Genomic DNA, 22,092 nt, shown 5'->3' with positions numbered 1-22,092 from the left:
TTACATGCACAGGGCTATTTTAGTTTCACGCAAAGCATTCTGAGTAAATGATGACATGGATAGGTCCTTGGTGCGAGGCTGCTAGCGAGCTATATCCACCCTGAAGGTTAATCTTGGACAATATCTGATGATCGACTTTTAACAGCCTTTATTTTACAGTTCAAATATATGTTTATCAAATAAAGTCTAATGTTACAACTAATCGGGGATCCCTTTAAATTTTTTCCATTTTTAATCTCTTGTGTAAAACACTAAATATGATGGGATTTTTCACCAATTTTTTAAATTGAATTTATTTATTTATTTACAGAGTGTTATACGGCCAATGGAGAGGACTACAGGGGCTTCCAGAACCAGACCAGCCTGCTTGGTGGAAAACCCTGCCTCTTCTGGAATGAGACTTTCCAGCACCCTTACAACACCCTGAAGTATCCCAATGGAGAAGGAGGTCTTGGAAGCCACAACTTCTGCAGGTGAGTCTCTTTTAGGTCTCTATCTAAAATAATAATGTTTGAATAGAAGTTAGAAGTTCTTTAAGCTAAGCATGTTTTGAAAATTAAATCAAGAAGTTAATAAAAAACTCCACGGGGTTCATGAAACAAACACATCATCTGTCTACAGTGTGACTGATGCGAGTTAAAGATGAAGTGCTGATTTTGGTTCAACGGGATAACAAATCATGTTTTAGTTCATTTCTGGAAACATGAATAAAAATGATGCTGTGTGCATTCAAAGCCACAACTCAGTTCTTTTGTGTTGCCAGTATTTTTGCAGTGGTACACACATTTTTTTTGGAAGCTTTAAGAAATTAAAACAACAACACAGGAAATGAAACCCAGATCAGAAGAAATCTGAAAATCATGAGGAACACATTTTTGATGTTATGAGCACGTTTTCTTCCTTCTTTCTAAACCTTATTAATCAGTTCGTGACCTGTCCCATTCCTGTTGCGATCCGTGCGTTTGGAATGTTTCACACATGTGTTAGTGGAGATTAAATTTGAGGCAGATATCAGCAAGTTGGCTTAATGATCAAAACACACAGAAAAATTGGAAACAGGAAGGAAAGGAGTAGCCCGCCGCTGTTCAAAGGTAATAAAAACCACCCGCTGGTGTATTAGCATGTTATATTTTGCTTTTCCTCAGAAGTTGTGCTTGTTTCAAACTGCAGCGTGATATAAGGATTTTAGCTGTTTCTGCTTAGAATAATGAAGTTTATTTTTATGTTTTGCTTTGAACAAGAGTCTTTTGTTTTTGAAAATCAGCTGAACCACTAATTCCTTAGTTTTACCCGACTTTGACATTTTCCCTCTTACTATTTCTGCCTCCCTTCCTTTTAGTTTTAATTCATTATTTTTTTCTTTTATTCAAGTTATTTTTAAACTCAGCAAACGCCTGATTATCTTACATTGCTGAAGGCAATGAGTTGTTTTTTTGCCTGTGTCTGTGTGTACAAATGTGCTTTTATTACTAAAATATTTCATGAACCACTCGATGGATATTGGGGGGGGGGGGGGGTATTATGTAATTTCCAGGCACATAGTTCAACTCTTTATCACAATAAAGGAAATTCTTCAGTTGTTATGAAAATGCTGTGTAAATCAAAAATATATTTGGTTCTGCATCATATTCTATCTAAACACCTTGAAATTGACCTCTGTCTCTTTACGAACCTCCTACCATTTCTGACACTCCCACTTCAGCACACCTTTACACCAATTTTTTGGGGGAGGGGTGCTCTGTGGGAGCTCAGCTGTAGCTCAACACTCTGGGTATGGTTTTGATGAGGGAATGACATTACAACATGATAGAAAGTTTAAAAAAAGGTAATTTTTGCACAACACTTCCCCTTTAAAGAAGCTTTCAGAAATTAATAATTGGATTTGGAACTCATTAACCCATTAACCATTGACATCAACCCAATTAACGATGGCCGCCACAGCTTAGAAACCTTATCAAACTAAAAAAAAAACTATCAATCAGTCAGTTTTATAGATATTGAGCTCAAAATTTGGAGTGGTAGTAGCTGAGCATCATCCAAAAAACATGATCTGAGCACAGCAGTGAACCCCCGCTTTTCAAAGGGGTTACCTTCTTACAAGACCTGTAAATTGCAAAAAAAAAAAACAACAAATAAAGCAATTAATAGACGCAGTTAAAAAAAACTCAACTCAACTTTATTTATAAAGCCCTTTAAGACAACCACAGCTGCAACAACGTGCTACATATATAAAACCAAAACATGAAAACACAAGACAATGATTAAAAACACTAAAACCAGTAATAAAACAATAAAAATAAAATAAAAATAGAATAAAAAAGTCTCAGGCTGAGCCAAAAGCCAGAGAGTAAAAGTGTGTTTTTAAACAAGTTTAAAAAAACAGTCCATAAATGCTCGTTTTAACAGCTTAAACCCCATATTTAATAACATTGACAAAAAGAGCACAAGAATAAATAGTTCCATACTGTACATAGAGTATGTTTACTGTACTGGTTTCATTCATTAATTACTAGTACTTAGGTTCCATGGAAAAATCTGCCAGTTCACAAACGGTGATCCGTGATTTTGCGGGGTTTCACTGTAACACATTGTTTGTGTTTTAAGCATTACCTTTTACAAATCCCTGGATGAGTTTTATTGAAAATTTAAGAAAGTATTCATGTGTATCACAATAATACATGAAATCACACAAACTGTAATTTCCAAAGTGTAACCAAAATAGCTTTAACTGCCTCTTCCATCATTACATGATGATAATCTAAAAGCTAATTAGACTAACTAGACCTAATCAGTTAGTGTTTGACCTGCTGAGGCCTTGACGTAAAAAAACAAACAAAAACAAAAAAAACTAAATTACATCCAGGTTGGATCCCTCCTTCAAAGCGTTTGCTCACGGGGGTCTTTGCTTTCTGCACATTTCTCAAAGACGGCAGTTAGCCGTGTCATCACAAACATGTAAACATGCTCAGAGTCTGCGGAGGAAAATCCGTCCTTCATCCCCGATGAGCTGTGGAGGGACACGGTGGCTTTGGGTGTCTAGAAAACCATTTTTCTCCGTCGGTCACGCTCCAACAACAACTGTCAGCATTACAGGCATAACTGTCAAACTTGTGTACTATTTCCAGGGAATCCCACTGTTCTGTGAGTCAGTTGAAATTAACCGAGACGTCCAGAACAGTGGCTTGGCCGGGATTTTCAGGCCATAGGAAACAGAACAACCCTCCCTTCCTCGGCCCAAAGCCCCTGAAACATTTCTTCCGAATGTTGGTTGTAAACTCATACGGCGGCGGAGCTTTGAAGTGGAGCTGGATGAATTTGTTTTTTACTTGGACGAGATGGGATTTTGGAAGATTTATGAGTTGGATATATTCAGAGCATTGAGGTAAAAGTTCCGTGCACATTAGGAGCTCATTATGTCTAGAAAGCGTACATTTTCTCTGTTTGGATTCGGCTGTTTTCTTGGCCTCTCGTGCAGTCATCAGCTTTGGCAGCTCACTGACAACTAACAGCTTTGCCTCTTTTTTTCTTTCAGAAAGAATGATTTTTGTTTCTCAGAGATGAAGCTGCTGCTCTTTTTAAACTTTTCTAAACATGTAAGAAGCCTCCCACCAGCAGCACTAAAGTGACCACTTTATTGTAAGAAGATGAGGGATGGCATTTATGGCATGTCTGCGCAAGGTCAAGTATTTGTGCATGCCTTTGCTTGCGCAGATGAGTTTTTTGTGATCAGAGAGGAGGTTACTCTCCCACTTCACAGAAAGATCTGGGATGTTTGATTTGTTTGATCACAGAAAACGTAGCTCCCGAGGTTGATCATGCTTCGTTGTTCAATTTGGATTGCAAATCTTCTGATTTACATGGATCAGTCGAAACCACTCTAACCTTCAAAGTCTTTTACATCCTCCCACCTGATTTGTGTGTCTCTCATCTTTCCTTTTTACACGGCAAAGCTCCAAAATGGCTGGTAATGGACAGACAAAAGAGACGGACGCGAAGTCGGGAGGTAGTTTTAGCTCGTCTGACCCTGAGGCCAAATGTAGTTTTAAGAAATGAGAGCTGGGGCAGAGCACAGGTGGATAATGCAAAGCTGCAGGGGGGTGTGGTGGTGGGGTCAGGAATCATTACACGTCTCAACTTTAACACACGGCTCTAAGCTTGTATCAGATGTTGAGAAGCTGAGACGTAAAGGATCACAAACTGACTTTTCATCCCGTCGCTGGAGATTTTAGAGAGGGCAGTGGATCGGGGGTTGAAGAAAGAGCTCTAACAGCCCCCACATTTCATCTTTACAGCTTGCAATAAAATACCCCAGTGAAAACAGGGGAGGGGTGGGGGGNGGGGGGCAGAGGGGAAATGTCACATTATTCCCCTGCAAAGAAAGGAGCAGAACGCCTAAAGAAAAAGACAAGAGCTCTTGTGTTTGAGCTGAGACGTAGGAAGTCTTATTTCAGCGGTGAATATCTAATTACAGATCATCACCAGGGTTAAATCCAGAAATCCCTGGAAAAAAATCTATTTAATTTTCTGCAAAAATACAATGTAAATGCAGATTACTGCTAGTTCATTAGCTAAAATTTAGCTAGTCTAGCTAGCATTTTAATAGTCACAATCAATTTAAGAGGGCTCTTAAAAAATCTATTCACAGTAATAATTTCGAATTCATTAATTGAAGTAATTTAATTAAGTGTTTCTTTTGATCAGGTTAGGTCCAAATTCAGGGGCTGCGTCCTCCAAAGGCCGAATTTGTCAGCCGCTTACGTCACAGCGTATACAGAGGCTGTCCAAATTCCAAGATTCCTCTAATATGGCCAAAAATGCTTCCTCCTTTCCCCCGATTTGAGCGATGGTTCAATGGATCCTTCTCGGCCAACCAAATCCCATAATGCATTGCGGGCCGACGGGAGATTTTTTTCTGCTTGTAATGGCGGACAAAGCAAGAGAAAGGAGTACAGTTTTAAAAAAATTCTGGTGGTGTATGAATTAAAATTTTTAAGCGGTTGTGTTGTTAATGCTTTTGTTATTTGTATAGACATATTTTTTGACATGCATAAACAGGCTTGGATCCCGGTCATAACTGCTTTGATGTTCTAGATTTTTAATATTATTCTTGTCAGAAATCAAAAAAGCTGGCATAACATAATAAACGTACGTGTGTGGCGGGTCTATTAGTTCTTCAAATATTGCCTTTAAGCTAATTTTTTTGTTGTATGATATTTTTAATACGAACATATTGATATTTTGCTCATTTTGATTTATTTTTTGTTCAGCATCTTTATACACTGGGGTAAGGATGGGAATAAAGCAGAAGGCTAAACCCTCTGAATTCACAGACAGTCTCCTGGATTTCGCAGTTTATCAAGGATCCGGTCCAGACTCAGACCCTGAATTTGGACACAGCCTTTGTTTCCGGCTGTGTTGCTTTATAGTTATGTTGATCGATTTGTTTTAATGTGCTTTTATATTTTTGGAAGAGTAGTCTCTAATGGGGATCTGAATTAATAAACATATAAAAGTTGTAAAGACCTAACAAAAAACTAAATGTAGCAAGGTGCTAGCTAAAAGCAGCATTTGTATTTATATACTAGTGGCTAAAACTGCTCAGCTTGTGTAGAAAAATGCTTACGAAATGCACGACAAACCCTGGAAATCAATAGTGAATCAGCATTCACTCAAAATGTAGAAGGTTTTATTCTGACCGAGTAGGTTTATGACTAAACAATAAATGTTTTTCAGACGTTAAGTACCCCTTTGACCCTTAACGTCTGAAAAACATTTATTGTTTAGTCATAAACGTACTCGGTCAGAATAAAACCTTCTACATTTTGAGTGAATGCTGAAAAAGTACCCCTTTGACCCTTTTTCAATTCTTCAAAAGAACACCAGACAAATCAAAGTCCTGATTTACGTTCGTTGTTTCGTCTGATTGACCGCAGGCTGAGATTGGAGTCCGCCGCCGCCGCTGCATTAGTATGATGGTGTGAACTCCAGCATGGTTCAGTGAGCAGCTGAATAGCTATGCCAGGTCATTTTCATGGCTATCTATATGCAGGTGTGCAGAATTTATGCGTGTGCGCTGTGGCTTCTAATGCCTTCCCCTTACACGCATGAGATAATGGAAATGCCAGGGTGAATTGTGTTCTCCCAGTTGATTGTAATTGAGTCCTCATGATGTCAGGTTCACATGTGAGGTCAGAAAAGCTGCAGTTGGCTGGTTGGATGACCGCTTTGTTAAACCAGCAGAGGTAATCAGAAATCATCAACCAACACTTATCAGGAAACACGTTTTTGTCTGATTTTTGTCCTGCTTCGTATTATGATTCAATAATATTATCTTTAATGCTTGTGTCACAGACTGTCAACACCATACGTCTGATTATAATAATTAAACATGAAATTTGTCTTATTTTAAGACATTAAAGTGCCTGCGACATGCATAACCTTCAACTACAAAAAGGTCAAAGACAACGTCTTTATATTCAAGAAACACAATACATGATTTTACTCATTTTGCCACATAACTGGCATATTTTCTTTTGAACTTGGCTCAGCCAAAATAAAACAGGAAGTGACATCAAAGAGGAATTCTTCAAGAAAGAAAACTCTCTGGTCTTTGTTTATTGAATCAATATTATTTGAACTTTGACTCATCTTCATCTCTCTGATGGTGACTCAAAATATTCTACAGAAACATCAGATTCTTCTCTACGGTCTGTGTTTATTAGTTATTGTAGCAGCACTTTGTTTACATGCAAACATTCACCATTGACATCATTTCCTGTTAATTCACTAGGGGTGTAAGAAAATATCGATACACTGAAATATCGCGATATTTCATTTTCCGATACTGTATCGATATTCTAAAGTCCTGTATTGATATTTAATTGAGGTTTAAAATGTCAACTTTCCTGCCAGCCGTTCATTTTTATGTTGCAGTTCAGCCTCTGACCACTAGTTGGCAGTAGTGAGCCAGCCATTTGGCTCCTCTACCTCTTGAGCTCCAGAGAGTAAGGATAGCATTAGCATTGTGAGTAAACATTAGCTTCATGCTCCGATAGCTGAATCTGAGCAGAAAAGACCGACACCCTCTGCCTTCTAAGCTGAGGTAAGGTTACAAACAGTTACTTATTTGTCAGAATGTTTCTATTTTAAGACAAATTAAGTGTCTCGTGCGCTCTTTTTTCCATCTTTAGTCAGTCTTCACGTTACAGAAGGTTAGCGCATGTCTATGTAATAGAATTTTCTGAGACAATGAATTTTGGTTTTTCGTTTTTTTTTTTTTCCAGTAAGAGGTTTTTATTTAATAGCATTTTTGGACCAAAAAAAATCTCAATATTTCGCAATATATCACCTTGTTTACAGTATCGCAATATATCGGGATATATCGTATTGTGACCCGTCTGTCATGATATGTATCGTATCGCCAAATTCTTGCCAATACACAGCCCTATAATTCACATGCAAATATCTCAACAACTTCATCTCTGCAGAGTGAAAATTTCTTTGCAATATTTTCTTAATATTATCTTTCCTAAAATGCATTCATTTTTATTACAAAAAAAAATGATGTCACAGGCGCTTTAATGTGAGTCTAGCTGGTGTTGAAGTGAAATATGTGGCTCCCTTTGTGCAAACATGACTCAGTCAGCTTAATGGTACCAGTTAAGAGTCCAAACTTCTTCCTCTGGGTGAGTGTTTTAACAAGTTCTTCTGATCAGAGCCAAGTGGGGCATCACTGGCATCCAGAATGGGAATTCAACTCTCCTTAAATTCACTTCAGAGCTCTCATTAAAGTGTTCACACCCAGTGGCAGGGACTTTTATTAGAACTCATCTTTCTTTGTGCTGCGGGGTTAAATCAACACTTTTATCTGTGGCAACACCTCAGCACATCTGTTTTGTGTTTATGAAAAATTTACTCACATTTTTCTGTTTGTCAAAAATAATTATTCCATGCAAATATGTTTTAAAAGCAAATGATTCATCATCACTTTGTAAAGGAGGCAGAAATTTTATTTCGAACTTATAAAGTTCTGTGTTTAAACCACATTATTTACATAATCTGACATCATTATAGTCTTACTTTTCTTTTTTAATTGACCTGGATGGGTTATACAGTGTCATTACCATGTTATAGTCATGTTATTATTGTCATCAGTATTACCACCTATGAAATACTCTACTTATACTTTATTCACCCTGCCTGCACCATTATATTTCACTATACTCTCACCATACTTCACTTGTGCACTGTAAATATTACATTTTACTTATTTAGTATATTTTTTATTTTGTGCTTTTATTGCATAGTATATATTTTTTTAATATAGCATGTTTTTTCTCCTAAGAATTTCATTGCATTGTTGACCTTTGTTAACCTGCGTATGACAATAAACCAATCCTGAATTCTAATAGATACTAATATGTAGGTGAGACAAAGATCAGTTGTAGTTAAGGGAAATGAATGATTGGGATGCGCTCTGCCATGAGGAAGTTCGGCTTAAAGACACGTCCCAGGGGTGTTTCTGGTCCCCACCTGTCGTTTTGCTCCTCAGCATGGCTTCCTAAAAACACTGCAGGATTTCTCAAACGTATGAATGAGTCAAAGCAAGGCTTTGGGCATGTTTTTATGAGAGTATAACATTATAACATGATATAAAACTCAGAAAAGTTGATTTTACATGATATTGCCCCTTTAACGCATTTTGTAGATAGAAATTGTCACAAATGCTCGAAGCGGGCCGACCTCACGCGTTTATCAGGAAAAAGCTGTGGTTGCTCTTGCACAAATTCAACAGGTAAATTTACATTGTTAATCAGCCCCAATGTATTTTCTCTAAGCTGATTTTTGTTAAACTTTCCGTCAGGATTGTAGATGAGATTTTTCATAAATATCTAAAGCTATAAACCTGCTTTTTGAGCTGGTTGATTTTGCACAATAATAATGGCATTTTCATAGTAACCTCAGCGTTCACCTGGTTCACCTGTGACCCAGAAGAGGCTTCGCTATGTGCTCAAAAAAAAAAAAAACTACAAAATGGTTTATTAAAAGGTTTTCTCTCCTGCGTCAAATAACTGAACTCTGATGTCCTGTGAAACCTCTCATCACCACTTTCTTCTCCCGTCAATTCAGCCAAATGAGGAAAGTTCGTCTTTGATCATGAAACTAAAGTCCGTTTCAAATCTCTAAATATTTGTTTCTTTGAAAAGTTTTGATGATCTAAGACTTCACTCAAATGATTTTTTAGATTTTTATATGAAGCATAGCATTGCCAGGCATTTTAAAGCTGATCATAAAGTTTTGGATTGAAGCGTTTGAGCAGCAGCCAGCTGAGAGCAGCTGTTTTTTTTTCTGATGGAGGCTGTGAGCCACGGTGGCTTTAACTGCCTGCATACCGAACTGTGTGGCTCGCTCTGAGCAAAAGTGACTCAATCAGCGTAATTGTGCCAATTAAGAGTCCAAATATCTTCTACCTCCGGGTATGGGAGTGTTTCAACAAGCTCTTCTGATCAGAGCAATTAAGTTCCTCGCTGACACATGGGGAAGGGAATGCAGCTAAATGTACACACACACACACACACACACACACACACACACACACACACACACACACACACACACACACACACGATTTTATCAGTCTTCATATAGGATCACATCTTCTTCTGTGCTGCAGGGTTAAACCAACAGGTTACCATCCATCATGGTCCACTTTTATCTGCTGTGGCACCTCAGTGAATCTGAGACTGTCTGCTTCTGTTTCCCCCTCAGATTTACAGAAAAACAGAAAACACACACTGTGTATGACCCGAGGGCAGGACCGACCGCTTCTCTGTCATGTGGGTTTCCCTGTTCACTTTAGCAGCGGAGATGATGTTTCCATGTTTCTGCTAAAGAATATGTGCAGGTGTGAGGGAGTCTTTGAGGGGAAACCAAATTTCCACAGTTACCAAATTTCCCTCTGGGATCAATAAAGTATTTTTGAATTGAATTTGAAAAAATGAAACCCAGACGTATTCCTAACCTGAGACATTGTGTTTTCTGTGAAACAGCAGGGTGAAGGCGAGTACTGGAGGACTTTGCTGAAACACACTTGTTATTGCTAAAGGCTTTGTCACACTATGACGTTTTAGGCAACTTATGCCAACTTATGAAAAGTTTGGAGACATCTATATTAAAGATGGAATTTTAAAAAATCAACTGGAAGCTTTTTTCAGGCGTGTACGTACTGTAGTTTAAAGAAATTGATCAACTATCTAACTTTTATTAGACATTTAGTGGAAAAAAATTCATAAGTTGTCTAAAACGTCAGTGTTGACAGGGCCTTTAAATAAGCTGAACACTGATGTCTGCAAGAAACAAAACACCAAATTAAAGCTCACATTATCATAATGCTAGCTAAAAGCTAAAAGAAACCAAATACTGCCTAAAAGTCCAAAGCAACTAAACATTACTTAAAAGCTAAAAGTTATATAATACAAGCTAAAAGTAGTTAAAAATACCTAAATGTAAAAAAACACTAGCTAAGTGCTAAAATAAACCAAATACCTAAAGCCAGTGGTGGGCACCAGCCCATTAAAGCGCAAATCCGCTAATTGCGGACCTAAATATTTTGTTTGCGCTTTAGCTGTCTTACTAATTTTATAATTCATAAGCAGATTTGTGCTTTCTAAAATTAAAATGCGGTACCGCTAATAACTAATTATGTACCAGTCATCATTATCTTGAACAGCAGAAGGTATGGCTGTCAATGAATCACAACACACATGATCTATTCAACAACACCCCTCCCAGATAAACACACTTATTGGAAAGGTATTCATCCTGCTGACTGTTGCTTTCAATCACGGTTCTGATTTCCCACAATGCTTTGTGTCTGCTTACGTAGCAGGAAGGCAGTGTTTAGAACTCCCTGTCCCAGCAAACAGTTAACGTTTGTAATCCATACTAAAATTTTGCATGTATTGATTTATTTTACTTTACAATCGAAGCTCCTTTTAAAAAAAAAAAAGTTTAAATGCTGGAACTCAACACTTGACGTAATTGGTCGAAGCAACGGGGTTAGAGACGCAGAAATGATTTAAAGATGTTATGCTGATGAAGACAGACATCTAGTGGTCAACTGGAGCAACTACATGGAAAACTTTAAAATCCAAGCTCTTATTTTGAAGTGAAGATAGTTTCCTGTTCTCCATGCTTTTGTTTCGCGTCAAATCAAATCCGTCATGTACCCAGGATGCATCACTTCAGTTTTCCAATAAACAGTTTTAAAATTACTTTATTGATGCTTCTTTAAGGAAAAATCTACAACAAACAAAAGAAAATGACAAAGAAGCAGCCAAACTAGCAATCCTCAACAACTTTTAAACTTTTACACCAGGAGCTAAGCAATTGGCAGTTGTATGATTAAGCTGTATAAGGGTTCATACACCTCTAGTTGGCAGTGTTGTACATATATAGTACATGAATTATTGCCAGTTAGTAAGTGTCAAATTGAACTTGCGCTTTAAAATTAGCTTCCGCTAGTTTTACTATGGCATAAGTGCTTTTGAGGTTGCGGATCTAAATATTTTCATAAGCGCTTTAGAAAATGTGGAGCTAAATTTTGGATTAGCGCTGCCCACCACTGCCTAATGCCAGAAGCAGCAAAGCAATACTTAAAAGCTAAAAGTATTGTAACACAAGCTAGAAGTAATTTAAAAAAGTAGAAAACACTAGCAAAAAGTAGCAAAATTATAGCTAAAACAGCAGCAAATGTTAAACCAGAAGTAGTAAAACATCTGTTAAAGCTAAATATAGTAAATTTGTTACTAGAAAATCAAAGTAGCAGAAACTGAGCTAAAACTAACAAAATTTCAACTAAAGGCCAAAGGTAGCAAAATGCTGAATAAATGTTAAATGTAGCAAAATGATAGATAAAAGCTAAAATTAGGAAAATGCTGGCTAAATGCTAAAAGCAGCATAAGAAGGAAAACTATATCAAATATGTCCAATCAGATTTCAAAGATACGAGAAGTATTTCTGTGTAAAATAGTATATAAAGTTAAATATTTTAAAAAATCATAAACCTCGCATCATAACGACCATCTTCTGAATGAGCTGACGTTTCTTTTGATGTTGCTAGAAAACATGAATGCATATGAATGAACAAAATATGCAGAAGTAGATTTAAAAAAATAAAGTTACAAACAAATGGTGTGAAAATAGAACCTTCATCCTCATGAAACGGTTTGCGTTGGTCGGGCAGGTGGTCTCCTGAGGGTTTGTTTAAAGCTAATGTTGTAATTTATGTCTGCCTCCTCGGGGGGTGATTAAAGACACACAATCAGACATGTTTTTGTGATTCCTGTTAAAACTATGATTCGTTGACACACAATAAAAAGGAAATGCGGACTTAGCTGTAGTGTTTTGATGATTTTTGGTGCAGTTTTTGTCTTTTTTTAAACAGCAGCTTCAGGCCAAACAAACAGGCGTCTTCTTCCTGTCAGGGTGGAGCAAAAACTAGATCTAGATTCGTGATATCGAGCTGGGAACATTTAAAGATTCACCGTTGAGAGATGTACCTTTTTCTTTACGTGCTGGATTCCCATTGTTCAACAGGACATATATGTTGAGAGCAGAAGCTTTAATCAGATTCATCTACCCATTTACACAATGATATCTTTGTCAGCACTTCATCCTGAGCCTGAAAAGAAGGAAAGATACTCCGGATGGTGTTTTTTTTTTTATCGGAAAAGAAAAGAATTGGAAACGCCCTTCACGTCGTCGCAAACAAAAAGCGAAACAGGATACGGACATCGCTGCAAGGCCTTTTCAAGATGCTACAATGAGGTGTGTCAAAAGACAAAAAGGTTTCTGGGAATCCCAGTCAGGGTTGGAAAAAAAAAAGTCACTTAAGAAGCCTTTTTTAGTCAACCAGTAGTGTGTTTTTACAGCTCATGCTGAATCCTGAAATAGAGCTTAAAGAGCTGAAACGGCATTAGCATGAGCTTCCACCGCTCGCTACGCCTGCGTTTACTTAATTTCCCCACAATTTAGAAGTTTCCACAAGGGTCCTGATTTGCAAAGCTGAATGATTTCCCTGGAGATATTGAGCCCGCACAAAGCTTTCAGATATTTCTGTCTGCTGGCCCGCTCCTCATTGCTTTTGTACGTGAAAAGGAGAAGCACCGAGGGGCCTTTCAGCCTTATTATGATGGGTTAAAAGTGCCTTGATGAGGTTCAAAAGAGGCTGCGGCCTCAGACAAAAGCACGGCCCCATCACTTATCTTTTTTTTTAGGTCTGGGTCTGTCTGGCCCAGAACAAAGAGCCTTCCCACTGACCTCCAGCAGACTTTTTGGATCTTCCCCTTGACTGGCATGTTAAGCCTCCAGAGTGAAGAGAAGTGGGCTAAGCTAACAAGGGTGCTAATCATAATGATTGACGGGTCTGAATCAAGCTGCAGTTAAACAGTGCAGCTTATTAAGCTCTTTGCAAAGGAGATTCCAGGTCAATGTGATGTTTTTACCCTAATGTTTCACCATTTATCGGTTCAACCCCCCATTTAGCTTTAATCCCCTCTCCAACACACATCCACCACTTTTCATTGGGCAACAACATTTTTATTTATTTTTACTAGCTTTCATAGAATTAGAAAAGAAACAGCATAATCTTGCACATACTCAGTTCTGCAGTTTTACACCCGAACTTTCAGGACTTATTTTTATCCCAAGAATAAAGGCTGCAGCTCTAATATAACCCAGTTCCATTAGCAGTTAATCTGGATCATAAAGTTTGAGTTGATGTTTGGTCTGAAGTCACCAGACAGTGCAAAAAACTTTTAGGTACTCGGTGCAAAGTCATGACAAGATAATAAAATCGTGCAGTAATAAACTAAATCTGCACAATATTCTTCTCTAAGCATGCGTTCTTAAAAGGGACGAATCTGCAAAATCCACGTTTCTCCATGTTAAATACATTTTGTTGTAGACTTGGAGTCTTTTAGTGCAGAAAAGTTGAATTTAGTCTGAGGTGCTGCAAAATTATATTCTGTTTGGGTCATATTTTTCAACAAGTTCAGTTTTCTCTATTTGACATTTTCTGAATGGTTACGTCATTTTGTTTTTGAGACAGAACTTCTAAATAAAGTCTGGATTTACCAACTAGTTTGGTGGTCTTCATTCTCCTCTGGTTGTCAGACTGTGGTTCTGGGTCAGACTCTGGCTCCAACATGTAAGGCTGGACAGACAAGTCTTCTGTTGTTGACATCTTTTAATTCATTTGTACAAAGTTTCTGCGCGGCTATAAAGCCATAAACCCCGCTGTCATGTTAGAATAGACCGCTCTGGGAGTTGGGTGCTGTTGTGGAATACTTATTATGTATCACCTTGACACTGTCCAATTGTTCATATCTTGTGATATCCCTGGACGTCATCATCAAGCTGACCTACTTCATGTACCAGAACGAGGCRGWTYCTGATTGGTTGTTCRTTATCACATRATGATAGCTGACAGTATAACATTGCTTGCCCGGCCTATGACAGGGGGCCCACATCTAACAGACTTCGTGATTGCTTTCTGTTTCATGTCTGCCCATCAATAAATGACTTTATAAATCATACCCGCAAGACTATTTGTCTTTCTAACACCTTTTCGCCGTGTTTCTGACCATTCTTGCCATTTAAAGAGTCAGCCTCAAAATGAGTTGATCTGAGACACACCTCTGAAAATAGGTGAACGAGGGTCCACAATAAGGAGGAATAAAGTTCCACTTTATATACAGTAGACTCCAAATGAATGATATAAACTAGAAGCACTTGGAGAGTTCAAACCTCCTCCAAGACCATTTCCCCCATCCTGTAAGAGTTAATGCGCAAAAGCAGAGATGGAAACACATTTGCTGGATAAGTCCTAACGTTGTGAACATTTAAGCAGGCAGTATGCATGGGATTTCTTCCCTGTGGAGTCTAATGTGGAAAAAAAAGACTCATCATCAAACTGGTGTGGGATTAAGCTCCTAAGTTTTCATCAGTCACATTTCACCATGTAAAACATCTGTTTTATCTCCTTGTATGAGTTTGTAATGGTTTGTCTCTCTTTATAAAGTGCTTCCTGGCTCCCCCCGTCTCCAAACTTTGAGGCCCGGCAGCTCTCTGTTTACAAGCCTAGTAGAGACTAACTGTTTTGATTGGTTGTTTTGGAAATGTGGTGTGTTTGAGGAAATGGGAAAAATAGGATTCATGGTGCAGTCACGCACTTCCTGGTCACAAAATGTTCTGTAAATGTGCATATTATGGCAAAAATTATTCATCATTAAATCTGGTTTTAACATTACTTTTATAAAGTTTGAAGTCCGTGCTGTCCAATCCAGCTCACTGTTTTTTTACAGAAGCCCTGTGAAAGCATCACAGCTTTGCAGATCTCAGAGTGTTAAAAGAAAAAAAAAATTCCTGTATCCGCATCGTGATCCGGAACATCACCAAAATTTAAAGATATGTTCCTTGGCCCAGTACCCACATGTGGTAAAAATGTCATGACGATCCATCCACAAGTTTTTGAGTAATGTTGTCCACAGACAGAACGACAGACAGACAGACATACGCGACCAAAAACATTACCTCACTCTTAGCGGAGGTAATAAACAGCAGGATTTAAGAGCAGGATGCTGTATGTCTCCAGTCACCCCTGAATTTTCTTAAAAACCTTTAAAATTTTTTTTTCTTTTTTGGATTTTTTTGTAAGGGTGTCACGTTTAAAGTAAGAACTGGAGGAAGTCATCTGACACACTGGTTTTCAAACAAAAAAACAAATAAAAAATAAAAACGCCCCGTCTGGAAACGTTAAAAGCAGAGGAGCCCAAATTGGGGCCTGCGGGCCAAATTTGGCCCACCAAACCATTTGATTTGGCCCACCAGCAGTTGACCTAGTTACTAGGCTGTAACCTGTCGTCCTATGTAGACACAGTATTTACACTTAGTCATTTCATCCATTGGCCCAATGACTATAAAAATAGCTGTGATGCATAGTTTTCACTCATGGTGCTGACTTTATCTTTGATATATTAAGATTAAACATGAAACATGAAATACAAGTAACAACAAGATATATTTAGATTAGATTTAACCACACATGTAGATTTGCACACTTTGTAAGGCCAGAAAAAACATTATTTTATCCATCCATTATCCACTGTACCTGTTTCTTCCTTTCAGGGTCACTGGTGTCCATATCCAGCAGTCACAGTGCGAGGGGCGGGGTACACCCTGGACAGGTCTCAAGTCCATCACAGGGACACACATAGAGACAAACGAGATAAACAACCATTTACTGTCTCACTCACACCTAGGAACAATTTAGAGTTATCAGTTAACCTGACAGTCATGGTTTTGGTCTGTGGGAGGAAGCCGGAGTATCCGGAGAAAACCCATGCATGCACTGAGAGAACATGCAAACTCTACCCAGAAAGGTTGCTGGATCAAATCCCAGCCTGGAGAGTAATCAGCTCTACCAACTGAGCCACCGTGCCATTATTTTATCAATTCATGAAATTTCCCATGAGCCTTTGCTTTTTGAGCGTATGGCAGGCTTTCTACAAGTGCCCAGACTAAAACAAAGGCAGGCCACCACACTGGCTGCTAGCTTATTCGTTAAAAATAATGGACTTTACCAAAAGAAGTATTTGTATTGCATATATTATAATACTGCATTTGGCTCACAGCCCCGTATAGATTCTCATTTTGGCCCTCTTGGGGAAAATGTTTGGGCACCCCTGGTTTAAACGTAGAAACGGCCCTGTTTTTGCCCACCGGTACAACGATTGTTAAGGGGTTTTAAATAAAACAAAAAACAAAATAAAATCTGTAACTGGATGCAAACTTGTTTGCCTACAAATAGCCAAAGTGACTGAAAATAGGTTTAGTTGAAGCAAGGATAAACGTTTTGTATTTTTGAGTTTTAAGGAACTTTTAAGGTTACATGTTTGATGAGGAATAAAACAAACAAAATCAAACATTTCTTCCGTTTTTTTTCCTTTTAATTTGACAGATCTCCTAACCAGAGTTTGTTTTCCAGGAATCCCGACGGGGACGTTCAGCCGTGGTGCTACATCCCCGATCACGAAGACGGGATCTACTGGAAGTACTGCGACATCCCAACATGCCAGAGTAAGACAAGCTGCCACTCCTTCCTCCCCCTCGCTGCCCTCAGGAGCATACTGTGGGCTCGCACACCATCCAAACCATTTTTTATTTGTTATTTTTTTTATTGCTACACTCATCTTCTCACTTGCTTTGAATAGTTTCACGAGCTGTGATGCTTGTACACAGCTATTATCATCTAAAGAAATGTCTCTAATTGCCTCCCGTCACCCCTCCTCCTGCCACGTCCAGGCCTGTTTTCACTTTAATGCGAGCTGTCAGTCATGATGTTTACGAACAGAAGGAAGCTAAACATTTATGTTTTGAGTTCTTTAAGACGACCAAAGACGTCTTTTAGATGCAGGATAAAATGTCTTAAAGGACACAAGAAGGACGTCCAGTTAATTACAGAGATCTTTGAGTCCTGACGTTTGTGTATGTGTGTGTTTGAGTGTGTGTGTGTGCGTTGATAGGTTTCCCCTTTGGCTTTGCAGCTTGTTTTGACTCGCTCCTTGATGTGAGTGATTTTTTTTTGCATCTGTCACTTTGTGGAGAAATGTGTGTGTGTGTGTGTGGTTCCTTCACATGTGGGTGTGTGAGCTTCCCTGTTCTCTGCGTCGATATGTTTGATTGACTGTTTACACTTGGAGATTTTGCGGTTGTTTGTGTGTGTGTGCTCCTTACCAGTTTGGCAAACGCACAAAGAGCTGCTTGTTTTGATCACCACTACTTTCCTTCTCTCCACCTTTTTAATCACTCCTGTTGAAAACAGATTTGGGGCGGATCACTGACTCGTGTTTTTCGGTGCCAAAGATCAGGATTCTTGCCGAGCAGGTTGGGATTTAGACATCTGCTGGATGTGTGTACCCAAAGTGTCGCTTGTGTTGATGTTACTTTTTACTTCAGGCTGTTCCAGCAGTTTATTTTTCACTTTTTATAAAACGCTCCAAAGCTGGTCCGGCCTGCTTTTCTCTCTGTAACGACGAGAATCTTTAAGACTTTTCTATTTGTCCAAAGCAAATGTTTCTGTTCTCCTTTTTAGCTGAATTTTTCCTTTATTTTTTTTTTGATCAAAGTCTTTTTTAAATTATTTTTAACATAAACCACAAAAAAAAACTAACAAAAACACAAACACCCGAAATCTCTCCCATCCCACCCCTTCCTTTACCAGATCTACTGAAACAACATAAATCAATCTTGTATTCATACAACAGTGATACAATGCACAGGTTTGTGTACAATGAAACAATATTTGATCTTTACACAAAGTTGTCTGCCGTAATTTTTTCTTGAATTTTTCCTTTTGAGTCTTTCTACCTTCTTGACGAACTTAATACTTCGATTTATGATTTACAAACCCTGATATTTTTGTTTTATTTAAAAAAAGGCAAAGTAAGTATTGGATCAGAAATGTTTGCATCACTAAATTTATACTCTGACTTAAACTATAGAAAGATTAAAAAATAACACAAATAAATGCAGAACTTGAGTCTTCAGATTGAAGGCTGGTTTATGTTTTAAGTCGCACGTCTTGGTCTCCCTGCTGAGTGACAAAAAAATTGCGTAGCTTCCGTCTGCCCTCGTGTACGTTTCCTCCAGTCAGAACTCCACGATGCAAACCTTGCGACTCGGAGCGTGTGATTGGTCAGAACTTGGTGGGCGTGTTTGTTCACGAGGCAGCGCTGTGGAGCAGGACCAGAGCAGCTCTTCTGTCTGCTGCTGATTTGATCCTGTTGAACGTCAGCATGCAGCTGACGTTCACGTCATTTACACTAATGTCACATTCCAGTTGTACTCGGAGGTTGGAATTTCTGACTTCCAAGTCGGAAGTATCAACTGGAACTGCCCCTAATGTCGTAATTCCGAGTCGGCTAGTCGTTGCAACACGACCATACGTCAGCACGCGTCATCGTTTCAACATGACTGATCCTCGCATCTATAGAAAGTGAAACCATTTATTTTGATTTTTTAGCTGTCCTGAGTTGTTTACTTTACGTTAAGTCAGTTGAATCTTATAGCGATTATTAGACAATATGTTAGACCAGTGTTTCCCAAAGTTGGGGTCGGGACCCAAAGTGGGGTCCCGAAACATCAGGGTGGGGTCCTGAAAAGATTTTCTGAATTAATTACATTTTTGCCTTAGTTGTTACAAAGGAGTGAGGTTAGTGTATTTAAAATGGATAAATGTAGTATAAAAATATTGTTACTGTCCCCATGTTTAGTTGACCTTATACAAATGTTTATCATCCAAAAATAGTTGTGGGCACAGGTCTCTGCTACAGTTATTTTGTGGGTTAAAAGCTGAAAAGTTTGGGAACCACTGCACTTTGGTTCTCAAAGTGTGGCTTGGGACCCAATTATGGGTCATGAAGCACCTTGGATAATCTCCAGAAATCAATTTAAAGGGTCATAAAATAATTGCTGATGTAATATTTTCCCTATAATTATTACAAAAACACAAAATAAGTATAAATAAGTATTTATATTTGTGTATAAGCTATTTAGATTGTCAAAAAGCCTGTGTTTTTAGGGTTATTAACAAAGTTCATGTACTCAGACCAGTAATATTTGGGGTCACATGTTTATGCCATGGATATTTTGTGGGTCCAAAGAAAAAAGTTTGGGAACCACTGTGTTAGACAATATGTTTTAACAGTTTCTTCGCTCAAAATGTCGATTAGAGCTCTGTTGTTGCTCTCACTATATTATTCCATCAAAGCAAGAAATAGAAACACATTTTACAGATGTTTTGAGCTGGAAACTACTTTCAAATCTAAACCAGAGTCAGTCCAAATTCACAACTACATGTTCTGCTGCAGCTGGATGCCATACGTGTTGCTCGAGTTGATTGACAGCTCTGAAACGTATGCAAACTTAGATGTGAACCAGCAACGGTTGTCTGATTTATTGACTTTGCCCCACATTGCCCCCTGGCCTCTTTATGTCCAATTCAATTCAGTTCAATTCAGTTTATTTATATAGCGCCAAGTCACAACATACGTTGTCTCAGGGCACTGTACATAAAAAGAATAATCTAAAGAAGAAACCAGCAGATTGTGTTGAATCACTTCATCACAGTCTCCCATCCTGAGCAAACGGTGGAGAGGAAAAACTCCCTGCTAATCAGGAAGAAACCTCCAGCAGAACCAGGCTCAGGACAGGAGACCATCTGCCTCGACCGGCTGGTTGGAGGACAGGAAAGAGACACCGATAAACACAGAAGAACTGGTCCAGGACTGGTCCAGGTGCACCTTCTTCTGGAAGAGACAAAGAAAAAAAAACATGTTGTTCATAGAAATAATTATAATAAACATGTAGGGAAGAGAAACTGAAGAAAACAGAGTAAAGAAATGTGCTCAGTTTGTGCTCCAGCAGTCTAAGTCTACAGCAGCAGAAATGAAGAATAATTCAGAAAACCCAAGTCTAACTAGGATTTATCAAAAAGGAAAGTCTTCAGTCTAATCTTAAAAGTAGACAGAGTGTCAGCCTCACAGACAGAAACTGGAAGTTGGTTCCACAAGAGAGGAGCTTGATCCAAGCTATAGAAAAAATGTTTATAGATGATGGATGTGCAGAGTTTATCTGCAGACAACTTTGCTTGAAGCAAAGAAATGACCTGAACACAACACAAAAAAAGAGAAAAAGAATAAAGCTTTTTCCTTAATCTTTTAGAATTTGAACAAGCCAGAAGTTGAAGTGATTTTAACATGATGGTGAACTGATGGACACTGAAACCCTGAGTGGGACTTGAGCTGTGTGGCCCCTCCAGCCATCGCTCCATTATCCAGTTTGAGCTGCAAACATGAGTCAAGTCTGCAGTTTGAATAGTTCAGGACCCATTAGAGCGTCTAATAATTCCCGCTGGCTGCACGGCGTGTGCAGGATGTGTTTACCTAGATCACGTTTCATGTGTTGTTGTCTATAGGAGCTTGGTTGCATCACGAGCTGTATTTTGAGCGGCCTGTTTATTATGACCCCCGCACGCCAAGCGTAAGCTGGAGCCGTATTGTTTTCATACTGGTTTTTTTTTTCCAGTGATTTTTGGTCAACTGTAGCACAAAAACGGCTGCACGAATCAACATGAAATTAGGCAGGACTGTAGTTGAGTCCGACTTACACTGCGCCAGCCAACGGTTTTACGATAGACCCCATATTTGAGGAGGGGGCTCCTTTCAAAGAGGGGGTGTCTGGACATGCAAAAACACTTATAACTCAGAAACTGTTCAACATAGGAGCTTCAGATTTCTTTTGTTGTTTAGCTCTGATGAAGCTCTATCCATCAGGCCCACTAACCAGTGCCCCCCCACCATCCCCCGGACCCCCAATTTATCTGAAAAAGGGGTATCTGGACATACAAAAATTTCTATAGCTCAAAAACCATTAAACACAGGAGCTTCAGATTTTTATTGGTTGTTTAGCTCTGATGAGGGGCTATCCATCAGCTCCCCTCCCCCAATTTATCTGAAAAAGGGGTATCTGGACATACAAAAATGGATATAGCTCAAGAATTTTAAACATAGGAGCTTCCGATTTTTGTTGGTTGTTTAGCTCTGATGAGGCTCTATCCATCAGGCCCACCAATCAGTGCCCCCCGCCCCAATTTATCTGAAAAAGGGGTATCTGGACATACAAAAATGGATATAGCTCAAGAATTTTAAACATAGGAGCTTCCGATTTTTGTTGGTTGTTTAGCTCTGATGAAGCTCTATCCATCAGGCCCACTAATCAGTGCCCCCCCACCCCGACCCCCTATTTATCTGAAAAAGGGGTATCTGGACATACAAAATGGTCAATGCTCAAAACCTATTAAACATAGGAGCTTCAGATTTCTTTTGTTGTTTAGCTCTGATGAAGCTCTATCCATCAGGCCCACTAATCAGTGCCCCCCCACCCCGACCCCCTATTTATCTGAAAAAGGTGTATCTTGCCTTTCAAAATGGTCAATGCTCAAAACCTATTAAACATAGGAGCTTCAGATTT

General features: G+C 38.8%; 1 protein-coding gene across 2 annotated transcripts in view; it reads left to right on the top strand.

The window, feature by feature from the left end:
* Positions 1 to 22,092, top strand: part of kremen1 (kringle containing transmembrane protein 1) — a 97,020-nt gene that overhangs the window by 32,015 nt on the left and 42,913 nt on the right. For both annotated transcript variants that reach the window (XM_014011162.1, XM_014011163.1), the window contains 2 exons: positions 311 to 473; positions 17,048 to 17,139. In XM_014011162.1, the coding sequence (XP_013866616.1) occupies positions 311 to 473; positions 17,048 to 17,139 (255 nt within the window). The remainder of the gene's footprint in view (positions 1 to 310; positions 474 to 17,047; positions 17,140 to 22,092) is intronic.

This window comes from Austrofundulus limnaeus, unplaced genomic scaffold (assembly GCF_001266775.1).
Source record: "Austrofundulus limnaeus strain Quisiro unplaced genomic scaffold, Austrofundulus_limnaeus-1.0 Scaffold77, whole genome shotgun sequence".
NCBI lineage: Eukaryota > Metazoa > Chordata > Actinopteri > Cyprinodontiformes > Rivulidae > Austrofundulus > Austrofundulus limnaeus.
Note: the sequence above shows the minus strand (reverse complement) of the source record. Positions and strands in the feature narration are given on the sequence as shown.